Below are 14097 nucleotides of genomic sequence, written 5' to 3' on the forward strand. Positions count from 1 at the left end.
CTTCCATCTGTCTTTTTTTTTTTCTCCTCTGGAAAGCTAACAGTGACATCATCTAAAAGTGAGGAAGTCAGGAGCTAAGACTGGGCAGCTGGCAAATGGGGAGGATGGAGACTGATGAAGATAAATAAACACATGGACAGTTAGTTCACAAAGGATGAACATACCCATGAAAGTGAAAGTGTTAGTCACTCAGGTCCAACTCTTTAGACCCCATGAACTGTAGCCTGCCAGGTTCCTCTGTCCATGGGATTCTCCAGGCAAGAATACTGGAGTGGGTAGCCATTCCCCTCTTTAGGGGATCTTCCTTGTCCAGGGAACAAACCTGCGTCACCTGCATTGGCAGGCAGATTATTTGCCACTGAGCCACCAGAGAAGCCCGAACATATCCAGGACCCTTCCCCAAATCTAGAGAAGCTGCACTATTATTCCATTTTATAACTCAGGAGTCGTGGAATGAGGCTCTGAATTCACATAGCTAATACATGCCAGAAACCAGATCTGAACCCAAGCCCTACATGATTTACAATCTGTGAGTGTCTGCCAAAAGCAGCTGTGGTGAAAAAACATGATACAGTCCATTAACTGAAGTTATGACTAAGAAAGAAAAAATAAGAGCATCAGGATATTTTTTTTATAATGAAAACTGCAGAGAAGATGAAGATGCTGAGGTTTCTTGAAATAGTATCTTCCAGGAAAGCCAAGGTTAGACACGAGGTGGAGGGAGGAAGCAGGTAAGTGTGACATGATAAGGTGTTGTGCTTGTAGACACAGCGGGAAGCAGGTATACACCAGCAGGCAGCACTCAGGAAGAACACAGAGAGCTCGCTCATCTCAAGGCAAGCCTTCCCTCGACAACCATTAAGGAAGGCAGAGAAGCTTCTAAAATGACCATTATCGGGGCCACATGGTAGACTGAGTTAGGAGCATGATGCTGGCAGGTCAATAGAGACCCCCAAACTGTAACCAAAGCAGGACAAAGGGAAGTCATAGGAGGGACACAGGGAACTACAAAGCTTACAGCTTCCATAACTAGGAAGAAAAAGAATAAGGGAAACAACAACAATTAAAGTAAAAGATGATATATATGCATGTGCGTGCTAAGTTGCTTCAGTTGTGTCTGGCTCTTTATGACCCCATGGACTAGAGCCCGCCAGGCTCCTCTGTCCCTGGAATTTTCCAGGCAAGAATACTGGAGTAGGTTGCCGTTTCCTCCTCCAGGGAATCTTCCTGACCCAGGGATCAAACCTGTGTCTCTTATGTGCCCTGCACTGGCAGGTGGGTTCTTTACCACTAGCACCACCTGGGGATATGTACAGCTGATTCACTGTGTTATACAGTAGAAAATAATACAAAATTGTAAAGCAATTATATTCCAATAATAAAATGAAATAAAATAAAGAAGCACTCATAATGGACATAGAATTTGCTCAGAAGTAGGAGGAAAACCTATAGTTCAAAAAATACTGAGAACCTTGGGACAAGAAGAACATTAAGCAATCTTCTGTGCCACTGAACCTTGTGAATAAAGGATCTGAGAACTCCCTGCTGAATACAGCAAATGCTGACCATCCTCTGCAGCCAGGTACCATACTAGGTGCCAGGGATTCAAAGAAAGCAAGACCTACAGAGCTTCTCCCTTCAAGACCACCTGTAACACACAGATGTGAATGACTGTTGTGTGCAATGGTAAGATCTGGGTAGAAAACCACAGCCTAGTACACTGGTACAGAGTCACAAGAGGGAGTGTGGTCAGGGGAGTCTCTCTGCGGAGCTGATAGGTGAGCAGACATCACAGCAAACAAAACAAATGAGCCCAACATAACCATCAGGAAGAAAAGCATTTCACGCAAAGAGAGGGAAACAAGTGCAGAGGTCTTGAGGTCAGACTTGCTTTCCTGGAGTTCAAGGAAGAGGAAATGGACAGGTGTGGCCAGAGAAAATGATGAAAGGAAAAATATGGGGCTAGGAGGCTAGGAATCAGAGACAGAGAGGGGCCAGATCTAGACTGTGTTAAGAAGTTTGGATTTTATTCTGAGGGTAAGAGAGGAGTTAGTGCAGGGTTTTAGGCAACAATGTGCCAAGATTTAAATTGCTTTCAAACTATCACTGAGGCTGCATAGACAGCAGACCACAGTGGTGCAGAAGTGGAGCAGGGAGGAGGCTGGCAGACTCATCCAATTGCAAAGAGACGGCTTGGTCCCAAGCAGTGATGACAAACTGTGACCCAGGAGCCAACCCCTGCTCTGTGCCTGTTTTTTTTTAAATAAAGTTTTATTATCACACAGCCTCACTCATTCATGCCATCTTTTCTAGGGCTGCTTTTGCTACAGCAGTAAAGTCGAGTAGTTAAAACAGAGCCTGGGTGGCCCGTAAAGATGAAATATTGACAACCATGCCCTGTGCAGGAAAGGTTTGCCGCCTCCTAGTCTAGAGTGTGGACAAGTGAGATGGTAGGGGTGGTGGGGCTCCAGGCAGGCTTAACCAGAAGAGTTTACAGGGCAGAGGCCAGATTCCAGCCCCGGCTCTCTGACCACTGCACCATACAGCCCCCAGCTCCCCTCTGCCTCTGAAGACTGGCAGAGAACAGATGTGGATGCTTGGAGTCTGATTAGGAAGGCAACTTTGATCAGCGCTGTCCAAGCTGAATGCTCAGAGCAGTTACTGTCTTTGTTTCTTCTCTGGGTGTGTAGTGGTCCTCCTGGGCTGCTCTCACTGATGGGACAGGAGCCAGCAGCCTGGGTCACCTCGGAAGGCTAACGATGCTTTCCCGAATGGCATTAGCTGTTCCAACTTTTGTATATATTTTTTCAGCTCACACCTGATTACAGGGTCTATCAATTGGATTTTGTAAGAAATGTGGTATAAAAGAAAGAAAAGGATCTATTTGGCATAAGCAGGCATGGGCTGGAATCCCAGCTCTGCCACATATAACCTGTGTGACCTTAGGATGATTGCCTAACCTCTCTGATCCTCCATGCCCTCATCTGTAAAAGGGGGATGCTACAGCACGTGTATCGTATGGTTACTTGTAGGCTTAGTAAGATAGTATAGTAGGTGCCTGACACAACTAGATGGCCATGTATTATAGGTCTGCATGATTCTTCCTACTAGACCATGATCTTATCACACTACTTGACACATGATTGGGGCTCCATAAACTATTAACAATAAGGACAAGTCAACTACTCTTAGTCAGTTCAGTTGCTCAGTTGTGTCCGACTCTTTGCAACCCCATGAATCGCAGCATGCCAGGCCTCCCTGTCCATCACCAACTCCCAGTTTACCCAAACTCGTGTCCATCGAGTCGGTGATGCCATCCAGCCATCTCATCCTCTGTCATCCCCTTCTCCTCCTGCCCCCAATCCTTCCCAGCATCAGGGTCTTTCCCAATGAGTCAACTCTTTGCATGAGGTGGCCAAAGTATTGGAGTTTCAGCCTCAACATCAGTCCTTCCAATGAACACCCAGGACTGATCTCCTTTGGGATGGACTGGTTGGATCTCCTTGCAGTCCAAGTGACTCTCAAGAGTCTTCTCCAACACCACAGTTCAAAAGCATTAATTCTTCGGCACTCAGCTTTCTTCACCATCCAACTCTCACATCCATACATGACCATTGGAAAAACCATAGCCTTGACTAGGCGGACTTTTGTTGGCAAAGTAATGTCTCTGCTTTTTAATATGCTATCTAGGTTGGTCATAACTTTCCTTCCAAGGAGTAAGCGTCGTTTAATTTCATGGCTGCAATCACCATCTGCAGTGACTTTGGAGCCCAAAAAAATAAAGTCTGACACTGTTTCCACTGTTTCCCCATCTATTTGCCATGAAGTGATGGGACCAGATGCCATAATCTTAGTTTTCTGAATGTTGAGCTTTAAGCCAACTTTTTCACTCTCCTCTTTCACTTTCATCAAGAGGCTTTTTAGTTCCTCTTCACTTTCTGTCATAAGGGTGGTGTCATCTGCATATCTGAGGTTATTGATATTTCTCCTGGCAATCTTGATTCCAGCTTGTGCTTCTTCCAGTCCAGCGTTTCTCATGATGTACTCTGCATATAAGTTAAATAAGCAGGGTGACAATATACAGCCTTGACGTACTCCTTTTCCTATTTGGAACCAGTCTGTTGTTCCATGTCCAGTTCTAACTGTTGCTTCCTGACCTGCATACAGGTTTCTCAAGAGAACATCAGGTGGTCTGGTGTTCCCATCTCTTTAAGAATTTTCCACCGTTTATTGTGATCCACTCTAGTCAAGCAATCTTTAAACCACAGGCTGTAAACTCAAAGGCCTAGAGGAACAAGACTAGTGAGGTGAGCAAAGTGGGCCAAGTCAGGGCAGGGGTGAACTCTGGAGCACATTTCCCTGAACAGGGCAGCCATACCAGCCCACTGCTGCCATCCTAGAATGCAGGCTCAATGCGGCCAAACCAACGCAACTTCAAGAAGCATTTAAGGATTGAAACAAACTGTTAATAGAAAAAAAAGATAATGCAACCTAAGTAGAGCATCTCTGCAACCAACTTGGACCAGTGGGCTACATTTGATGACCCCAATCCCATTCCCCAATGTCATTCCAGAGAAAAGAGATCTTAAGATGATTAAGTTTAAATTACCATAGTACAAGAAGCAGAACAAGGAAAAGTAGCCAGTGTATTGATATTTGATCAATATCTCCTTGAATATAGTAAAATATGATTATCGATAATTACAGATATAACTATTGTTGTTGTTCAGTTGCCAAGTCATGTCCAACTCTTTGCAACCCCACGGACTGCAGCACGCCAGGTTTCCCTGTCCTTCACTATCTCCCAGAGTTTGCTCAAATTCATGTCCATAGAGTCCGTGATGCTATTTAACCATCTCATCCTCTGCTACCCTCTTCTCCTTTTGCCTTCAATCTTCCCCAACATCAGAGTCCAAAGGAGGGAATGGCAAACCACTCCCGTATTCTTGCTGCGAGAACCCCAGGAACATGAACAGTATGAAAAAGTGGAGATATGACTGGGTGGCTGTCTATTTTGTACTAAGGTCTATACATATATTTTCTCCCTCTAATAAGGATCCAACTAGCTATACCTGTCCCCGTTGAACAGATGAGGAACCTGAGGCTTGAAGCAAATATGTAATTTCCCTGAAGACACAGAGAGCCGGGGCCAGGTCTGAGATTGAAACTTGGGATGTTGACATCCATACACAAAATCTATTCTCTTGACCCTGCCCAGCTACCTTGATAGAAAGTCACAAGAGACTTAAATCTGAACATCTGGCTCTCAGCACCAGTATTGGATTTCTTCAAGGAACTAATCTGTATATTGATAAGAAGTTCTGAACCCATGGTAGGTTGTTAAATGGAGTTAGAAGAAAAATTTAAAAAATCACCACCAACAACAAAATTTTTATGAGTTAGAAAACTGTCATCAAGACCACATCTGCATATCTGAAGACACCTAAGCCGTGCGATAAGCTAAAATACCTTGAAATCAAAGACTTTAGGAAACCCAGAAACAGACAGCAAATTAGTGCATTTATGAGCAGTGGTCTGAAACAAGTAGGTTGAGGGGCCAGATTGTCAATTGAGCGAAACCTCAATTACAGAGTAATCTAATGTATACCCAGGCACATTATCACAACTCAATAAACAGCTCTTCGGAATGACGTAATTCCAATTTGCTTGCATTTTGATCCGTGTGTTGCCCTGAAAATTTTGTATTACCGACACTCAAATGAGGTGGTGTTTTCTGAAGCACTGATGCTCACAGTACCAGGACAGTACACGAGCCACAGGCCAGCCGTAAACACACCCGCCTAGGGAGAGACAGAGACAGAAGTGGAGATAGCGGTCTCCGCCTTCCATGGCTTGGCCCAGCACAAGCACCTGCCACAGACAGCAGCAGAGGGGCTCCAGCTCCTGGCACCCTTGGGAGCTGAGGGGTCCTATGACCTCCCAACCCCTGCACGGCCTGAGTTCCAAATGAGTGATGCCAGGCGGAGGGGGCCCATGAGGTTAGGAGGCCAAGCACAAGCAGAACCAGAAACTTTTCTTTTGCTCCAGATCACTGGCTCACTGGTAGTGGACAGAGGAGGAATCTGGGGAGTCTGATGTAGTGGAAACTCCACGACCCAAGACCATATGTTGGGGTTAAAAAAAAAATGTTGGCTGTGCTGTGCAGCATGTGGGATCTTAGTTCCCCGACCAGGGACTGTATCTGTGCCCCTGCAGGGGAAGCACAGAGCCCTAACCACTGGACCATCAGGGAAGTCCCATGACCCCCATTTTAACATTCCTTCCTGTATGCTCTGCACATGGGGGAAGCACCAGTCCCAGCTCTGCATAGGAAGCCTCAAAGGGTCTCTCCAGGGCCAAAGATATGGGAACCAGATTGTGACCTGGGACACGTGTCCTGCCCCACCCACCTCAGTTCAGTTCAGTTCAGTCGCTCAGTTGTGTCTGACTCTTTGTGACCCATGGACTGCAGCACGCCAGGCTTCCCTGTCCATCACCAACTCCCAGAGCTTGCTCAAACTCATGTCCATTGAGTCAGTGATGCCATCCAACCATCTCATCCTCTGTTGTCCCCTTCTCCTCCTGCCTTCAAACTTTCCCAGCATCAGGGTCTTTTCCAATGAGTCAGTTCTTCCCATCAGGTGGCCAAAGTACTGGAGCTTTAGCTTCAGCATCAGTCCTTCCAATGAATATTCAGGGCTGATTTCCTTTAGGATGGACTGGTTTGATCTCCTTGCTGTCCAAGGGACTCTCAATCCCTTGAACTCTCAAGAGTCTTCTCCAGTACCACAGTTGAAAAGCATCAATTCTTTGGTGCTCAGCCTTCTTGATGGTCCAACTCTCACATCCATACATGACTACTGGAAAAACCATAGCTTTGACTATACAGATCTCTGCCAGCAAAGTGATGTCTCTGCTTTTTAATACACTGTCTAGGTTTGTCATAGCTTTTCTTCCAAGGAGCAAATGTCTTTAATTTCATGGCTGCAGTCATCATCCACAGTGAGCCCAAGAAAATAAAATCAGGGATCGAACCCAGGTCCCCTGCATTGGGAGTGCACAGTCTTAGCCACTGGACCATAAGGGAAGTCGTGTGTGTGTGTGTGTGTGTGTGTGTTCTACAGGAAATCTGGCAGTTGGTATCCCACTCCAGAAAGGAAGGGAGCAGTGGAAGGGTGATGCATGAGTTAAAAACAGCAAGTTAGCAACAGGTCAGGGGACCCCTGCTATGAGCTCAGCCTGCTGTCTGGATGTTGTTGACACTGTTCAGGACACGATGCTACCAGGTGCTGACAAGGCCACAAGCCTCAGGCCTTCCAGGCAAGGCCTAAATAGCATGATCCAACCCCTGGGTCAACCCCCACTCTGCCCCTAAGGACCTGTCTCTGTTTCTCAACCTGGCTGTGGATGTTCTCACAGCTGTAAAATGAATTAAAATAAAACCAAGGTGCAGAGCTACAGTCAGGACTAAATAAGATCATGAGTGTGAAGGGACTTCTACATTCAAGGGGTCTAGTTTCTAGCTGACCCCCAAGTAAGTGTAAAAAGAGAAGAAGTACAACAGGGAAGAAAAACAGGCACTAAGAAAATGCGATATTCCATAGAGGATTCCAATAAAGTGCAACAAAACAGGATCCATTACCAGGAGCACAAACCCACCTTCACCCACCATGAAGGAGACTTTTGAAGGAGGTCACCCAGTGCACCCCTTAAAATGGAGCGGTGAGGGCTGCAGGGGAGGGGACAGAGCAGATCCATGGCTTCTGGATTGTATGAGAGTACCACTCTCTCCAGGCTGAACTCAAGCCCAAGGAACACAGCCAGCAAAGGACAAACCACAGTCCAAGGACACCCTGGCCACCACTCCAAACAAAGACCATGATGCTTCACCATGGAAACCACATCCTCTGGCCAAGAGGCCTCTGGATTTGGCCCCACACCTCCTTCTTCACGCCTGGGGACATAAGGAAAGACTAAATGGAGTGTTTTCTGACTCCATTTGTCTGCATGTGAACAGTTCAGAGCCCACACTAGCCCCAGTAGTCCTTCATCCAATCCACTCATTACCAACGCTGTGCCAAGCACGGCAAGGTGCTGGTGAGACTGGGACAACAGGAGAAAACACAGCCCATTCTCAGGATGGGGAGGGAGGCTTCCATTGCTGTGTAGGATATCACCATACAACAGGTATCGTGAGCACTCCAGAGGGCACAGCTCAGGAGTAACATATTCACTGACTATAGTAAAGACTGGCAAAAGCCACTTTATCACACAGACCAACCTTACAGCACCAAAAAGTCAAGAAACGAGCCTAACGGGATCAAAATGATAGTTTCTTTGATATATATTGGCACTCAGTGTAAACTATTTTAAAGATGATTGTTTTTCCTGTTAGTTGTTCTGTTCATAACTACTCAATTTGTTGATCTTCAGCTTAAGTGTTCATAGAATTCCAATGATTAAATGAATTCCTGCTGAGGCCAATAACTCATTCACTGATCCACCACTCAACAAATATTTTAAGGTTGAGTCGTATGAAATGACTGATCATGCAGGTCAAAACCATGGAACACTGGTGGTCTCAGACGGCTTGGCATGCTCAGCACACGTGCCAGGTACTCTGCTAAGGTTAGGGGGCTGACTGTGAACCATGAAACACATGGAAGATGTCCCAAACTCTGCTGAGCTTATATCCTAAAGGGGGGACACAAAATTGCCAAGTAAATGAAGAAAAATACATTATTTGGAAATGTGAAGTGTGGAAAAGAAACAAGGTGATGTGACAGAATGACCATGAGACATGTGAATGGCAGGGAGCTCGGAGAGGGTAATTCTCTCAGAGAAGATGGCATACTGACAGTCAAGCTGAGATCTGATTAACGACAAATGGGCAGCCGTGTGAATATCCATCTGGAGTCAGGACAGCAGAGGAGAGAGAATCTCAGATGGCAGACTCACCCAGGAAAGGTAATCATTACATAGGCAGGCAAAGAGAGGTCAAGGTTCCACACCAACCCATCCTTTGCCCAAGGGAACCAACTCAGGAGCCTTCTCGGGGGTTGAATAACGCTTCTGTCTTCAAACACAGTGGGTATCATTCTGCAGCTACATTAAGATGAACAGCTTCACTATTTCATTCACTAAATTGCGTTATATTAAAATTTTAACCGGTGAACATAACACTGGAAAATGAGAACATCCATACACTGCTGTTTTCCAGTATAAGCTGTCAACCTATTTTTTTTTTCAAAAGCAATATTGCAACACAAAGAAAAATCCATAAAGATGCTCATATTCTCTGGCCTAACAACTCTACCCCTAGGGAATTTATCCAAGGAAATAATCTGGTTTAGTAGAATAAAAATATTCTCTTCGGAAGAACTCAATTGAGGTGTTAATTGTTGCACGCACAAAGGAAAGATAAAAACAAAAACACCTGGAATTATCTAAATGATGACAGAGATTTTTAAAAATAGGATGATTCACTTGATGAAATAGCACACAACCATTAAGCACTGTAACAAAGATTATAGGGTCTTTTAAAAATGAATGGAATATCCAGCTCCTTGAAAGATGCAGGAGAGGGACAAGGTATGTATTTTCATGGAAAAACACATCAAAGATACCTCAAGGTGAACAAGAAAACTGGGAAAAGATTGATTCAAAGTCAGTGGGGTGGGGGTTATTTATTTCAAAAGTCCTTCTAAAATATTGTCACTATATCGAGTTTTCAATAAAATATCCCTTAGAAATAATCGTTTTCTTGATCACTATAACAGAATGCCACCCAAGCACAAGGACATTGGCTCACTCTAACTTTAAATGCAAAAAAAAAGCTAAATTTGGAGATGTCTTCCATGTCATCTATCCCATAAGCTTTCATGTACACATCTTACATCTAAGACTCAACTTTGAATAACAGTGAAATATTGCATGATTTTACAGTAACTTTCTCTTTTTTTTTTTTTTTTTTTTGAAGTGGGTTGATGGGGAGAATTTAAAGGTGTTTTATCTATGGAATGAGCGGAGGAACAGCAGATAAGAAAACAGCAGTCCTAGCTCTTCCCACCATGCAAGCTTGGAGCCAAAGGATCCCTATGAGACCAACCACCTGGGTGGTGGCACTCACCTTTCACGATCAGTTCAGCGTAGTTGGACACACCAGAGCCACCGTCAGAGCGGATCACACAGCGATACTTGCTCACACTCCTCTGGGTCGTGTCTGCCACACTGACTGTTGCTGAGAAACGCCTGTGGTTGACCACACGGGTGACCATGAGGGCCGTGTCCCTTCCATTCCATTGCTGCAGGACAGAGGAAAGGAGGGAGAAATCATAGTATCACATGCTCCCAGCGTGGAAGCTCCACCACTCTCACACCCCTTGGCCCGTGACTTTCCATAATAAGGAGTCTCCATTGCTGATAGCGGTAGGTGACATGATTCAAGAATAAACTTTGCTAGGGAGCTGATGCGAGAGGGCAGCTGCCTGGCCATAGGAAGAGAAGGCAAGGCCCCTTCTAAACACCTTGGCTCCTTGCTCATCTGCATCTGAGGTTGGCACTTGGCCCCTTAAACTTCCTCCCATTTTCATTCGTCTCTTAAGCAAAACCCACAGGCTATCCCCAAGAGCAGACTCAGGTAAGTCAGTGAAAACATAGCTCACAAAGTGGTAATAAACAGCTGGTGTGCTGGTACCCCACCCACAGGTTCTGAGTTCCCCCCAACACGGACCAATCTGTTCCCCAGGTACAGCGTGGATGGGGGCTTTTCAACACCCCTCCTCCATGGCATATTCTTCTTCCACTGCCTGGAGCTTCCTGTCTGCCTGGAGATACTCCCGCTGCCTTAAACACCCAGGTGCAGCTCATTAGCATCTCCGGTAAGTGCCCTTGACTGTCACACCACCTTCTCGAAAGCTCCTCACTCTCCTATGTATGGTACAAACTTGCCACGCAATTTTTCCAACAAGTGTTTCCCTTGATAGACTGTGAGCTGCCCGAGGGCAGGACTTTGCTCTTTTCATCTCCAGCACCATGCCCTGATGCCTCTTGACTTGATAAACGTTTCTAGAATCAACATTTTTAATACGACATTTTTGTCTTTACCATCCTGAATCTTAGATGTGAGATTCTGGGTTTGAAAAAGTCCCCGTTTCACAGTAGCAAGTTACAATAACTGATAGGTAAACAAGCACAAGTGAATACAGTTTGTGCAACCTCGGGCAAGAAATTTCATTTCTCTGGCCTTCAGCTCATTTAAACCATGGATCTGATAATGGGGCTTGCTTTATGGAGTTATCGTGACAAATAAATGAGAAGGCATGGAAAACATTTAACACATAAAGGCATATTCTGGTGTCACTGGCGCTCTCTAAATCAGGGGTCCCCAACCTCTGGGATCTAACACCTGATGATCTGAAGTGAACCTGATCTAATAATACTAGAAATAAAGTGCACAATAAATGTAATGTGTTAGAATCATCCTGAAACCATACCCCTCGCCCTAAGGCCTGTGGAAAAAAATCGCTCTCCACAAAACCAGTCCTTGGTGCCTAAAAGCTGGGGGATCGCTGCTCTAAATTAACCATGAAATTAGAGGTGAAGGGGGGTAAAGTGGATAACAGCCCTTCAAAGATGTCTATGTCCTAATCCCTAGAGCCTGCAGATACATCACTTTACATAGTAAGAGGGACTCTGAAGAAGTGATTACAGATTTCGAGATGGAGAGAGACCTTGAATCAAACAAGAGGCCTTATATGCAGAGAGGAAGGCTGGATGGTCAAAGTCAGAGAAGGAGATGTGGTGACAGAGGCAGACGTCAGAGTGATGTGATCCATGGCTTTGAGATGAAGGAAGGAAACAAGAGCCAAGGAATGCAGGGCACAGCGGCCCCCAGAAGCTGGAAAGGGTAAGGGGAGAGATTCTCCCCCGGAACCTCCAGGAGGAGCACAGCCTGCCGACACCTTGATTTTAGCCTGTAAGACCCATTTCTGACTTCTGATCTCCACAACTGTAAAGTAATACGTTTCATTGTTTCAATACACTAAGTTTACAGAACTTCTTACATCAGCAAGAAGGAATTAACACAAACAGGGAAGGACTAATCATGTGCAAAAATATCAGTTTTTTGAAGTTTAAATCTTAAGCTGTTTTCTCCTCCAGAATTATTTCACTTTTCTTCCTAATGACGTCAGATTCCAGCTAGGATTAAGTGCATCCCCTTGAACTTTTTACATTTTCTCTGTTCAGCTTCTGAAACCACCAGGCTTTCTCCCGTGGAAGAATAAGAAATTGCGGGTTGTCTTTTAAAATCTCTGGAAAAATAGGCCTTTTGATAATCACACTTGTCATATTGGGAGCAGGCAACAGCAGGACAGGGATGAGCCGAGGGCCCAGAGCCATGAAAGGCAACAGCGCTGTGATGGACCGGGGCAAGGAGACGTGGAGGTGAGGCTCACAGAGATGAGCCCACACGCAAGGCAAGCAGAGGCTCGAGGTCAAGGCGACTGAGCAGTCACCCAAGAGGAGCCTGGAGGCAGAGATCGCAAGGGGTTCCAGAAGACGAGGGATGGTGAGAGGCTCAGAGGCCACAATGCTGGGGCAACACGGAGAAGGGATTTAAGCAGAGAGAATGAGTACGAAACACAAGTACCAGCCACTGTCAGCCCCAGACAGAGGCAGAGAAGAAACAGGGAGAAAACAAAGAGAAATTTTACTATGCAGAAAAAGACTCAGAAACCCAAGCCCCCAGACAATGAACAGGTTTGAGTGGATGCAGATGGGACGCCAAAGCCTGAAGTGGACCACAGCCCGGAGACAAGGGGAGAGAGTAAAGCCTTCCAGCCATGACATTAAATGCCATGTAAGTGCACAGGGATTCAGATGCTGGGATGCTCAGAAAGAGCAAGACAGTGAGGGGAAGTCAAAGTTCTGGGAAAAGCCAGAGAGGTGCAGGACATAGATGGTGCACGCTGAAGCCTGTGGAAAATTCCACCAAACCCTTAGGCCCATGTCACCGCTTTGTCTTGTTGGAACTCTTCTTTTGGTGCCGGTAATATTTTTCATCCATAAGTATACCTTCCTCCGAAAGTTCCAGGCACGTTTCTTTTCTTCTTGTGGCAAGTGTTTGAGAGCTATATCTGTTATAAAATGAATCATTTTCTAGCCCCTTTGAGTCGATGACTCAATTGAATCAATTTCCCAGTGGGCAACTGGGACTACCAACCCCAATAAACAGCCTCCACAAATGTATAGCAATGTATAGTATCTTAGGTTGGGTTCCCCAGACAGAAGCATAGTCTTGGGGCACTGGCTCGTAAAGCATATTTGGAACCATTCTACCCAGCACCTTCCTATCTCTGTCTCTTCCACCAGTACCCTATATGAGCATACATGCTAAGTCGCTTCAGTTGTGTCTGATCCTCTGTGACTCCATGGACTGTAGCCTGCCAGGCTCCTCTGTCTGTGGGATTCTTCAGGCAAGAGTACTGGAGTGGGTTGCCATGCCCTCCTCCCATAGAGTCTCTGGAAAGCCCATGAGCCACTGCCTTGACATTTGCTGGTTGCCTGCTCCTGAATCTATGTTTAAAAAAAATTTTAAAAAAGAGAGAGACTAGGAACTGATTTCCATAGAACACTGACAACGTGGGAAGTGCAAGCACCCCTGCAATAACACACTGCTCCCTCTGAAAAGTCGATATATCCCCTGTGAATAAAGTTCCATAACAGAATTTGACAAATATTTTGTTCAAAGTAATGGGATTTGTCTGAGTGTTTATTAAGTAGAAGTCACATTAACGAACATAGCTGAATGCTCAGTCTGTGTCAGGCATTGTGTTAAGTGGCCTATGCTTAATCCACCTAAAGTTCCTAGGAAAAGTCCTTTTCAAATGGTGGGGGGCAGACTAGCAGCATCAATGTGACCTGGGAACCTGGGAGAAATGTTCATTTCAATGAGAATTCGAGGGTTGCTATACATTTGTGGAGGCTGTTTATTGGGGTTGGTAGTCTGAGTTGTCGTCTCCCTTTCCCTTATTCTATTATTAATCACACTGGAAATGTACTCATTATTTAACAAAACAGAAAATAAGAGAGTGT

General features: G+C 45.4%; 1 protein-coding gene across 7 annotated transcripts in view; it reads right to left on the minus strand.

Annotated features, from left to right (window-relative positions):
- PTPRT (protein tyrosine phosphatase receptor type T) overlaps positions 1-14097 on the minus strand; it is a 1099906-nt gene that overhangs the window by 646094 nt on the left and 439715 nt on the right. For all 7 annotated transcript variants that reach the window (XM_081556965.1, XM_081556964.1, XM_081556963.1 and 4 more), the window contains one exon: positions 10130-10304. In XM_081556965.1, the coding sequence (XP_081413091.1) occupies positions 10130-10304 (175 nt within the window). The remainder of the gene's footprint in view (positions 1-10129; positions 10305-14097) is intronic.

Source organism: Giraffa tippelskirchi, chromosome 13 (genome assembly GCF_054371585.1).
Source record: "Giraffa tippelskirchi isolate mGirTip1 chromosome 13, T2T-mGirTip1v1.2.pri, whole genome shotgun sequence".
NCBI lineage: Eukaryota > Metazoa > Chordata > Mammalia > Artiodactyla > Giraffidae > Giraffa > Giraffa tippelskirchi.